This window comes from Vombatus ursinus, unplaced genomic scaffold (genome assembly GCF_900497805.2).
Source record: "Vombatus ursinus unplaced genomic scaffold, bare-nosed wombat genome assembly UNPS02014786.1, whole genome shotgun sequence".
Lineage (NCBI taxonomy): Eukaryota > Metazoa > Chordata > Mammalia > Diprotodontia > Vombatidae > Vombatus > Vombatus ursinus.
The window spans coordinates 12,312,765-12,325,488 of record NW_020954564.1 but is presented as its reverse complement, the minus strand read 5'-3'; the positions used below and the strand labels follow the sequence as shown (position 1 = coordinate 12,325,488).

The window sequence follows — 12,724 nt, the reverse complement described above, 5'->3', positions numbered from 1 at the left end:
TTTTTCTGTTTTCAAGAGGTAGAATGTACAGAGGAAAGAGTTGTAGGTTTGGTTTCTCAGGACCTTCGTTTGAATCCTGGTTTTGTCACTTTCTATCACCATGATCTTAGGCAAGCTAAGACTTAAATTTTGTGGGCCTCAATTTTTTAATCTGTAAAATCAGGTTGGACCAGATAATCTTTAAAGGTCCGTTCTGCCTGCAAATCCTGTTCTATTCTCTAGAATCTTTTTTATAAGAGTGAACAAAGCTAAAATTTATCTGAATATGATTTTCTCTGACATTCTAAGACTCTTTAAATTATAGGCATGTTGCCAATCTTGCATCATCGTAAGGAATGCAGGAGTTCTTTACATTGATGAAATCACAGATCTAAACCAGAACAAAACAAAATTAAAAATTCTTTTTACTGCTCCTCCTTTTCTCTAATGTGTCTACGGGAGGGAACAGACAGCATTTCGAAGAGTACTGTACTTGACATTAGGAGACAGAAGTTTCAGACCCAGCTTTGCATTTATTAGCTATGTAACATGAAGAGAGTATTTCTCTTCTAACTTGTCTAAGTTTGTCTTCTGTTCTCTCATCATAGCATTGTTATGAGGAAAGTACTTTGTGAAATGCAAAACCTTTATTATTTGTACCATCTTCTTTCTCTCTTAGGTTGTTAAACACTGCTGGAAAAAGTCAAAGAACATTGGTAACTGGGCCAACTACAAATTGATCTAATCTTAGCTGCTCCCTCATTACAAGCCATACTGTTTCCTGATTGACTTACACTTTTCACAGTTTCTGTTCTGGACCTATTCTTCTTTCCTCCATCCCCCTATATTAATTTCACTTAACCCTTACCTCTCAGCAGAGGACCTTGCTTCATGCTTGATTGAAAATTTTTGAGGTCATGCATTGTAATCTCTTCCCTGATTTCACCATCGTCCACCATTCTCTCCTTCTTTGTTCTACAGTCTTGGAAGAAAAGGGGGCCTCCTTGTCCAGGTTAACCACTATACTCTTGATCTCCTATGCCATTTCCTGTGAGCTTCCTCCTTTGAGTTTCTCCTCTCTATAATTTTCTCTCTTTATCTCTTGGCTTCTTCCCTGCTGTCTTCAAATAGTCAAAGATTTCTCCTGTCTTTGCAGAACCTTGATTTGACCTGGCTGTCCCCTCAAGCTATTAAGCTATTGTATTGTATACCTCCCTTTTACCTCCAAAATCCTAGAAAAAGTTTTCTGTCCTTGTTACCTCTACTTGTCATCTTCTACTTCTTAATCCCTTGCAGTCTTGCTTCCAGTGCACCACTGGAATGAAACTGCTCTCTCGTAGGTCATCAGCGATTTCTCTCTCATTAAATCCAACAGCCAATTCTCACTCCTCATCTTTTTTTGACCCAGCCGCATCATTTGACTCTGTTGATACTGATTCCTCCTGACTGCTCTGTTGTTGGTACGTTTCCCTATTCTGCTCTCTCCTGCTTCTCCTGTCTGCCAGTTCCTTTTCTGTGTCTTGGGCTCTGTCCTGGGCCCCCCTCCCCTTTTGATGATGATTATTAGTTTTATGGCTTCACCTATCATCTCTGCAGATTACTCCACGATCTCCATATCCAACTCTCACGGAACTTTTGAGCTCCAGTTCTACTTCTCCAACTAAAAGTTCTTTTGAACATATTCTTCTGGTCATATCCAGCTGGATGTTCCATAGGCATCTAAAACTCAACATGTCCAAATAGGGCTCATTCTTTTCCCTAAGCCAAACTTCTTCAGAACTTTGCTATTTCTGATGGGGTACCAGCCTTTGAGTCATCTAAGTTTTTAAGCTTGAGAGTCATCTTCAGCTTGTTCCTTTCCCTCATTTTCCATATCCAGCCAGTTGCTGTGTCTTGCTTCTACCTTCAGAATATCTCTCCTCTTCTCACTTACTTAGCCATCACCCTAATTTAGATACTTATCACTGACCTAAACTATTACAATTACTTTCTTGTTGGTCTGCTTTGATCCAGGTACTATCTTCTCTTTTCTTTCCCTCCCCAATCCTCTGCATAACTTGATATTCCTGTCTTTGATATCCTTGATTTAATTTGGCTCTCAATACTCATATTCATGTTGTCCTTTGACTCATCCCCTTGTATTCATATTGGGGTTATAACTTTTTTGAGGACCTTATTTAGATATCCTTCATTGCTTTGCCTCATTCTTCTTGTGTCTTCTTGTACTCTAAAATAATTTTACCAGACTCATCCCTAATAAAAAGGACAAATTTTTTTACCCCTGGATTTATTATACAAGTCTGGATGTATTTAAAATTTTTTGATCATTTGTTCAGAGTCAAAAAATCCATTGATTGGTAGAAACTATGGATGCAGTATAATAAAACTTTGATTCACTAGAATATTGAGGAAATGATGGGTTCTAATTAACTGATGGTAAACTCAAAATCCTATTTTGTTTCAATTCTTACTTTCATATGTCCAAACTAAGTCCATTTTCTTCCCTTTTATGATTATGAAATTTTTTCTAAGATCAAAAATTTTGCAGTTTCTCAGAGTTATCATTCTGAATATTTGGAAGTATGGTATAGGATAATGCTTTTTTAATTTTAAACACTGTCAGGAATTAAGAGATATGGAACGTTAGTAATAATTGTTACAACTCACATTTCTAAGAACTTGCCAAGTTTTTTCATTCTCACCAATTCTTTAAAATGGATTATATAAATATTATCATTATTTTATCAATGATGCTATGGTTTTGTCAGGTGAAATTGTCCCAGTTTGCATAGCTCAGTAGTTTTTATAATTGGATTTTGACTGGCTGCCTGACTCTAGGTTCAGTGTGTTAGTGTAGTGTAATGGAAATAGTATTAGACTTTGAACAGGGACGTCTGCATTTGAGTCCTGGTCCTAATGCTAACTCCCTGTATGATCACTCATTTTGTGTATCTGAGTCTTAGTTTATTCTTCTGTCAAATGACGGTTAGATGATCTTTGAAATTGTTTTATTCTAGCTCTGGTCCCTCTAATTATCGTGTGACTCTAAGTTTACATAACTTGGTTTTTCTGCCTCATGCATAGGGGATGTCTTTACTTTGTGGGGCTGTCTCATAAGAGATTTTTAGGTCATATTCTTTGGCCTTTTTGTCAAATGCTTTCAGTGTTTCTTTACTAGAGCAAAGATAGCCCATAGATATAAATATTACTATAGATATTGGGCCTGGAGGGACCTTGGAGATCGAGTTCCCTCCTCTCATTTGGAAATTAGGAAACTGACATCCGGGAAAGTAAAGTGACCTTTCTGGTTCCAGATAGCTAGTTAAATGACAGCCAGGACTTGCATCCTGACTTTAGTTCAGTACTTTTTTGTGTAGGTGTGCAAGAAGTACTGAATGTCACAAGCATGCCTTTATAGTTGTAATACATTGTCATAATTAGAAGGTGATTGCTATACTGTGCCAGGCCGTTAAATTATAATGTGATTTTTCTTTTAATATACAACATAATCATGTTTCCCTGTGAATGTCAAATGCCCTGTCCTGTAATCTTGAGTCTCACTAGTCTCTCAGCTTCAAATAGGGCACAGTTGCTGGCTTGTATTCATCCACTGAAAATAGATCACTATGGCTTCCTGTTCTTATTCATGTTCATATGCTTTTCTTTAAAAAACAAACAAACCCTGCTTAATTATTTTTATGAGGACTTGAAAATTAGTAGTTAAAATGTTTGAGAGGATCCATCCAGGTAAACTGCTGGTTTAGGATCTTTCAATGTAATTTATTTTTCAGTAATATATCCCCAGTAGTTTGAAGTGGAGTAGAGCCTTGGTGCAGAGAAAAGAACACTAGACTTGAGTCAGAATCCTTAGGGTTCTAGTTTTGATGATGTTAACTTTGAATAAGTCACTTTGCCTCTTTTGGCTTGTTTTATCATCTTTAATTTAAACTGGAAATAGATTTTCAATACCTTTCTCACAGCATTGATGAAAGGAGCAGATGAGACAATATATATGAAACACTTTGCAAACTCCTTTATAAATGCCAGTTATAATATTGTGTACTGTTTATTAAATAGTAGGTTGGACATTCCTATTTAGTAAAAAATATTAATACTCTGCTTTTAATGTTGATAATTGTTTCCTTCAGACAGCATCTTTGCCAGCCATTCAATTTGTATCTCTGGCAGTCAGGACCCACATGATAGCAAGGTTTTGTGGAATTTGGCTATAAGTGGCACAGTGGAAAGGATTGGGAGTCAAAAATCCTGGGTTCTAGGCCTACTTCTGCCAGTGACGCATTGTAGCACCATGTCTAAGTCATTTAACCCTTTTGGATATCAGTTTACACACCCATAAAATGGAGAGTTGGTCTAGATCTCCAAGATTACTGCCATCTCTATCAAGCTGTGTTCTGATGTTTGTTACAGTACTGACATTTTCTGTTCAGTAATTCTTGGGTACTTTAATTAGGAATTTTGACAACCAAAGTGGGGAGAAAGAAAGGGAGGGAAAGGAAGGAAGAAAGAAATAAGCATTTATATAGAGCCTACCACATACCATGTTACTGTCCTAATCACTTTTACAAATACTATTTCATTTGATCCTCATGACATCCTGACAAAATGGGTGCTAAAATTATCTCCCTTTTACAGTTGAGGAAACTGAGACAAGCAGATTAAATGACTTGATCAGGGCCACACAGTTCGTGTGTGTCTGAGAGTGGATTTGAACTCAAATTTTCCCTACTACAGGCCCAGCAGTCTATCCATTGCATCACAAGCTGCTTCTAACCACAAAAAAGAATATTTATTTTTTATTTTGTACCAAGTAATTTAGAAGAAAACAGAGAAGCTAGGTGTTCATTATTGATCAAACATTTGGAGGGCTTCCTCACTTAAGCACAATAATGTCATTAACTGATTGTTGCAGGTTGAGATCCTTTTATATATAGTACAAACATTCCTTTTTTATGTGATTTATAATTCTAATTAATTGGACATTTTAAAGATCTTATTTGGTGACTTTCAGAAACTTACAGAAGAGAGATATGAAGTGGAGCAGTGTATAAAAGAGGCATCTATTATTATCCGAAATACAAAAGAGCCCACGTTAACGCTGAAGGTGATACTTACTTCCCCTCTAATTAGGGATGAATTGGAGAAGAAAGATGGAGGTATATAAAGCTTTTTCTTTCCCTTCTAATTTTGTTTACATAAGACTTCTGTCTCAGATGTTGTGTTGGCAATGTCATATAGGTTTGGGCATATAACTGTTCTCTTTTGTCTTATGTTTATGACATTAAAAATAACCAAATGTGTATTTTTGCATATTTGGTAAAAGGTTCAGTGTAGAAATGTATAGAATGTTTAATGTATGAAAAATCCTGTGCTTATTCTTAGAATTCTATCATGACTACTATAGCTTTAGTAGCATTTGAGGATCCTGTCTTGCTTCATTTAAAATTGCTATGCATACTTGGTAGTCATTTAAACAAACACATCCTGACTTTGGTTAGTATGATGGATTTTATGGTCTAACAAATTCCTAATATATGTTTTGATGATTTCTTCAATAAGGACTGTTTGTACATCACCTTTTTAAAATTATAAATATTATCTTCTCAGCTGTAGCTTAGATCCCTTAATCATATGTATGTACAATTTTACTCATGTGTGTTTATTTTTTAATGTTAAAGATCCCACTTGTGGGGTGAGTTGGAATTTATTTCTAAGATTTTTTATACGTATTTCCTCTTGGGAGATTTCTGACACTCCATGTAGTGTTCTGAATTTATCTGCAGAGATTAGTCTTCCTGATACCTTCTTAGTGTTTGAATGCCTACCATGTGTTGGATATTGGGGGACATCCAAGAGTGGCTCAGCACAAGAGAGAATGGACATCGTTAACCTTGAAGCTATGTGATCGGCCAGGCCTGCACCACATATAGTCTGTGGTATATTGTGCAGGCCTGTTTTACATCCTCTAAATTTTCTGTGGGCCACCTGAAATCTTTTCATGGGCCATAAGCGGTGTGCAGGCCAAATGTTGTGCATACCTGTGATAGGCTGTTCCCTTTACTACCTTCCCTCTCCAGTCCCTTCACCTCTACCCTTTCAAATCCTTATCCATGGAGATGATCCTGGGATTTCAAAGATTATACCAGTGAGTTCAAGCTGGAATTTCTTTGAATAGGGGTTCAGTAATGAAATGTGTCTCTTGTTCAAGAATCATCCTAGCTCAGCATAGAGTGAGCTGAGTGTAAATGTTAACAGATTTGACCACCAGGTATTGAAACTTTGTCACAAGAATTCATGAAGACTTGCTTCTGATTTGTGGAGAACTTCTGATTCGGGTTAGTGACAGGAATGCACACAAGGATGAAAAGATCCTTTTTGATTTCAAGGGTTTTTTATCTTGTCAATTTTTGCTTCTAACTTCACTTTCTGTCCCCAGTTTTGTTTTGCAGTATTACTGTTTGTCAGACCTTTGACCAACTGGCTATTTTCTGTCATTACAGCATAGGCAGTTGGGTTCATCTGGACCAACATGGGGAATTCCTTGTTGCTTTCTCATCTGTAGATGTGTCATATATCTTTTTGCATACCTCTCCACCCAAAATCCCAATTCAGTAAGAAATATTGGTCAGTTTCTCATTCAGTTTCAAGTAGATGATGAGGGCAGCAGAGACTTATTTCACCAGTTATATTAAGCATTTAATATTTTTTAGTTGTGAGTATTGGGCCATATGTGTAGAGTTAAGTAAAAGTCTTTGAAATTTGAAATCTTAAAATGAGCTTTATTCTAGTCAATAGATATAAATCAGTTGCATATGTACATTTCTTACTATCATTGTCTTTAGAATCACTTTAAAAACTTGTGTTAAATGACTAGATTTTTTTTTTCTAATAGCTTTGCAGTTCATCGTGAACACTAACCATGTAAGAATGGGTCTGCAATGTCACAATTTTTATTAGCTCTGGGAAACTTGAGAGACCTGACCGCTAGAAAAAACTTGAACGTTGTTAAGTCAAGGGAGTGACTTTGTATTTTTATTTTGGGATCCATTCATTGAATTCAGAGACATGAGATGCCATCTGATGTTACTTGAAGCTAGTAATTTCTGTCTCAGTACAGTGTTAATTAAATTGCATGACAGCGGAGCTGTGTTTAATTGCTTTCTGTAAAATCTTACAAGTATGATCGACTATAGAGCTTTCTGAAGTTCAGGCCGTGATGCTTTATTTTCATGGAGTTGTGTTCTTTTACTTTGCCTTTCAAAGACCTTTTTAAAAAGTCTTAATATGAATGGTAGAAAACTCTGGATTGGGAGTAAGGAGATTAGAGTTTGAACTGGTCTGCAATTTAAACTGTTTGTACTTTGGCAAATCACTCTCCTTTCCGGGCCTCGGTTTTCTCATTTGTCAAAATAACGGTGTTTGTCTTAGGTCCCTTCCATTGTCTAGTCTGTCCCTTTGTAGACAGTTAATATTTAAGTTTCTATAAAACTTATCCTTACTATACTTGATGTAGGGTGGCTTCCCCCCCCCCCCAAAAAAATGTGATGTAGAACAGAATTTTGTTTAATTGTAGGCTTAAAGACTCCTTCCAGGGATACTGGTTTACTAAAGAGATTGAACATTCCTATTTTTAGGATGGTTTCACCTTTGTACTCACATTTTTGTGGCACTTAAATGTGTATAAAACATATTCAACAACTCTGAGGTAGGTAATACTGATATTATAGCCATTTTGAGGCTGGGGAAATTGAGGAACAGAGGGGGTCAGGTGCAGCAGTAATTAATTGGAGCCGGAACTCATTCTTCGGTCTTCTGATTTGAAGACTAGTGTTCTTTCTCCATTATAACAATCTATATAAAAGAGTTTTTTGAAATGGAGAGAGTTTAGGACAGCATTTTAGTGAGGGCACAGGCTATTTAAAAAAAAAAAAAAACTTAGTCGGATCTGTTGGTCTAGAACCAGTTCTCCTGAAAATCTTTGGAAATGAAAGGAATCCTTTCTTTGCCATTTATAAAAGTTGTCCATGAGGTGCCCCAGTTCTCTTTGGTTGCTTTTTGTGTCCTTTGTGATTTGCTTGTTGTGGAATCTGAATTTCTCCAGAGGTGACTCTTCTTTTGAAAGCTCCAGGGGCAGCTAGGTGGCGCAGCAGATAGAGCACCGGCCCTGAAGTCAGGAGGACCTGAGTCCAAATCTGGCCTCAGACCAAACACTTGACTCTTACTAGCTGTGTGACCCTGGGCAAGTCACTTAACCCCAATTGCCTTTAAAAAAAAAACAAAACAAAAACAAAAAAACTGAAAACTCCAAACCAACTTGAAGGATTTAGGGTGGTGGAGTTGGGGAGTTGTTAGGAGGAAGACCCAGGAGTTTATCTTCAGTTTTTCTATCTTCTATTCAGGAATCCCTTGTCTCATCCTTGGCATAATTTCTTCCACCTATTACTAATAAAAGGACATGAAACCTCTTCTTTCCTTCTCAAGACTAGAGTGTTCCATGACTCCATAGGTCATTTCCTAAGTTTTTTTTCCTGTTCGTGACTTTCTCATAAATTGGTTTCCCATTAGCTTGATTTCTCTCCGTCTGCCTCTTATCACAGACTTGAATGAAGTCTGCATCCAGGGAAACAGTGAACAGAGATTAGTAAAATTTTGCTAGTTTTTATACTAGCACATATTTTGGCTTAATATAAGGAAAGACTTCCCAACAAGTAGAGCTGTTCAAGAGTGAGATGGACTACTTGCACTGAAAATATTTTGAGTGTTGATTAGATGGTCACTTGTTGAGAATGCTGAGAATGGTGATGTTGTAGTCATATAATAAGCTCCCAAGAGAAGAATGAGGTTGAATGGTGAGAATATACAAAGAGGTAGATTTTGGCTTAGTAGAGTGAAGTATATTTCTTTATTGATTGAGTTTTCTGAAAATGGAACTTAATCTCTTGTGCTGGGGGGTAGGTGGGATATAATAACACGGACATAAATAAGCACTGCTAGAATGTAGAATCAGGCAAAGGAGAGATCAGTATAAGGTAGGGCATTAGAAGGAGTTTTATAGATGAATTGTTAGCTGAGGCTTGAAGTCATTGCAAAAATAAAGTGCAAGAGTATTAAGCTAAAATCATAGATAATGATTTATTGACCCCCTTCAAATTATGGTACAGTTATAAGCCAGACATTCAAAGAAGCTAGGGTAATAGCTGTGGTTTGGGTTAGAATAGAGTTTATCCATTGTTGGATAGTGTAGACTACCAAAGGTTTATGGAGAAGTTGACTGAGTGAATCTGACTTGAATTGATACCTGACAGGTTTATACTTTGAGTATGAATCCATCCCAGGGTTGGATGGCAGTTCATCCAAGTCCAGGGATCTTGGAGACAAAATTTGCCACATTATTCTGTCTTCTGGTATTCGCAACAGTTGATAAGGAAATATTACAAACAATATTTCCAAAAGGCCTTTTTATGTATCTCTGCTAGGTGCAGACTATCTGGTACTGCTTGAAGTAAAAGTCTTGTAGTAAGATAAGTCAGTAAACAGCAATTGGTATGAAAAGGACCTGGGTGTTTTTAACATGAATTGTAAACTGTTTGTGTCAACATTGTGATGATGATAGTTAAAAAAAGGGGGGGGGGATTTTCAGCTGCTTTAGTAGAAGTCTGGTTTGTCGAATTGGGAGGTGAGGGTAGGGACATATTGGTGATTGTAATGCTACCCTGTGTGGTATTTTCATTTTACAAATAAGGAAACTGAAGCTTAGAGAGACTGAGTGATTTGCCCAAGATTGCGTAGTTTGCAGTTGTCACAACTGGCAGTAATAGCTTCCTATTCTGGCCTTTGGATTAAAAGACTCTTGAATCCTTTATTGGTTGTGCTAAGAATTTGTTACTGGCGTGAAGAGTTAATAATTTTTACTTGAATATTCTCTGCCTCTGCATCTCTGGAGTAACATATTTAGTTCTGGATGCCACATTCTTGGTATTTTTTCAACTTGAAGTGTACTTAGAGAAGAATGTCCATCACTTTAAAGTATTAACTTGAGGATGAGTTGAAGGAACTTGAGTTGTTTAGCATTAGAGAAGGGAAGACTTTGGAGGAACATGATAATATTTTCATGGACTTTTGTGTGAAAGAGCAACTAGATTTATTTTGCTCGTTTTCTGGAAACAAAGAACATATGGTAGATTGACAGGCATGCAAATTTCACCTATATGTAAAGAAGAGCTTTCTAAAAGAGTCTTATATTTGAAAGTGATCTCAGAAGCTATTTAATACAACTTGTATCTGAACAAGAATGTAAGCTTTCCAAAAATGAAATTACTTGACATTAGAGAATTCTTTGTAGGTGCTAAAGTATAGAGACCCAATAACCACTTGTTGGGTGAGTCATACTTCAATTAGGATTTAAACCAATCTCTTCCAACTTTGAGATTCTATGAGAAGATAATTGTTTTCTCTGATTTCATCTCATCACAATTCTCTTGCTATATCTAGTTTTTCAGTTGATGCTTTTTATATATATATGTATATATATTCACACACACACACATACACATACATGTCTCTGTATATGAGAGAGAGAGAGAATATATGTAGGGGGAGAGAATGAAAATATAAACATACACAAATACCCACACAAACATATACATCTATATATGTGTATATATATGAGTTCTTTGCCCATAGTAAACACTTAATAAATGCTTTTTCATTCATTCATAGTAGAAAAATCTGATCATTTCTTTGCCTACCCTAAGCTAGTTAGTTCCACCCAATGCAGGAAACATTAAACCCCTGGTTATATGTAGAGCTCTTTCTTTGATACTGAGTAAGATATAAGTTTAGGTGAAAGACAGTCCCTTTTCTCTTGGAACATTATAGTTTAAAACATTAGCTGTATACAGTTCAGTTTATTCCAAGTTGTTAAGGAGCCATGGAGAGCCTAGTAGTATGAGTGAACAATCCATTTTTGAAGAATATGGGCTACAGATGGCTAACTGCCATCCTTAATCAGGTTATGTTTATGCTTTATTTCTTCTTATCCATAGCCTAACTTTTTCTTGAAGAGGGCCAAGTAATTAGCATGCATGAAGGGGATTGAGAGAAACTGACCAAGATTTCCTTCTTGTATGGTTTGATTCTAGTGATTAATCTAACATCTAACCAATTAAAACATGGTTAGACATAATGGACTTCACTTTCAGTGCTCACATTGTTCATGAATGTGGTATGTGCCTTCATGCCCTATCCATCAGGTTGCTGAATAATATTTCTATACCCTCTTCCCTATTCTTCCCCATCTTCTTCTTCTTCTTCTTTTTTTTTTTTTTGCTTTGCTTTTAGTATATTTTTCCAAAATAAAGTCCAGGGTGGAATTGCAGGTGAATTAGTCATAATAATAACTCACACTTGTACTTTCCTCAAAAGTGCTCTGTGAGTCAGGCAGTATAAATATTACTCTCATTTTATAGATGAAGAAACTGAAGCTCACAGAGGTTAAATGATTTGTCCAAGGTGACATAATTGGCAGTTTTGAGGTTCCAGTCTGGGCATTGAATTAAAAGACCCTTGAACTCTTCGCTGGTTATGTTAGAATCTGTTTGTGGACTGAAGTAGCAAGGTTTCTACATATGTACTCCTTCCCTTAACCAGTAAGCGTTTATACTTTTGACCAAGAAGCAGTTAAGATTTAGTGGACTGAATGCAGAACACTGAATTGGGCATCAGAAGTTACGGGTTCAATTCTTCTTCAGCCGCTCAGATGCATGACTTTGGACAATATTGATTTTTCTCTCTCTAGGCTTTGGTATTTCTTTCCTATGGTTGTATTTGGGTCCTTTTTTTTTTCGTTCTCTAAAATAAGGGTTTTGGATTTAGCTGATTTCTAAGATCTTTCCTAGTGTTGAAATCTTAACATGATGTTGTGATACATATTTCTGTTCACTGATCGCTGGAGAAACAATCAGTAGATGATGATTTTGGTAGAAAATCTTACTAATAAAACAGAATTCTAGAGCTTAGGGGAAATATTTGCCATTTTATTTCTTACCACCTCATTTAATAAAGGAAAGTGTCCTAGAGATGGGAAGTGACTTTGCCTTGGTCACACTGCCATAAATTAGCAGGGTCAAGAGTAGAATTCAGCTCTTCTCATTTTTGCTTCATCATATTACTTCCTCAATAATTCCTTGAAGTTGTTTTCTTTTAAAAGTCTGCTTTTTCTATTTAGAAAATTGAACCATCTATTTTGAAACTTGTTCAGTAATGGAAAATTGGAATCTTCAGAAATGTTTTGTTGGGCAAAGCAGTAGTAATTGCTTTTTCACAATCATATTAAAGAAGTTTTATTCAAGAACACATGCAAGGTTGAAGACTGTTTACTTCCTGAACCAGGTAGTCAACAACCTAGGCACATGAAATTTTGCTATAATGTTACATTGTGTAAACTAAATTAGGAGCTCACCAGTCTGCTAGTGAGACGTTGATTTGGAGTCACAAGACCTGAATTCAGATCACAGATGTGCCATTTAGTGTTGGACATAATTCACTTCACTCTGAGACTCAGTTTTCATATTTGTGAAATGAGAGTTGAACTAAATCTTCTCTACAGTTTCTTCCAATTTTGAATTACTCTAATCTCAAGTTTGTGGCAGTCTTTTTTTTTTTCTTAAACAGATTGTAGCCTCTCAGTTTAATAGCATCTTAGAGATGAAGAATCTCAGAGAACATG

At 36.3% G+C, this 12,724-nt stretch overlaps 1 protein-coding gene across 4 annotated transcripts in view; it reads left to right on the top strand.

The window, feature by feature from the left end:
• LOC114047037 (spermatid perinuclear RNA-binding protein) overlaps positions 1 to 12,724 on the top strand; it is a 136,988-nt gene that overhangs the window by 87,100 nt on the left and 37,164 nt on the right. For 3 of the 4 annotated variants that reach the window (XM_027867703.1, XM_027867702.1, XM_027867704.1), the window contains exon 5: positions 5,009 to 5,153. The exons of the other annotated variant lie outside the window; for it this stretch is intronic. In XM_027867703.1, coding sequence (XP_027723504.1) covers positions 5,009 to 5,153 — 145 coding nt within the window. The remainder of the gene's footprint in view (positions 1 to 5,008; positions 5,154 to 12,724) is intronic. 4 annotated transcript variants of the gene reach the window in all.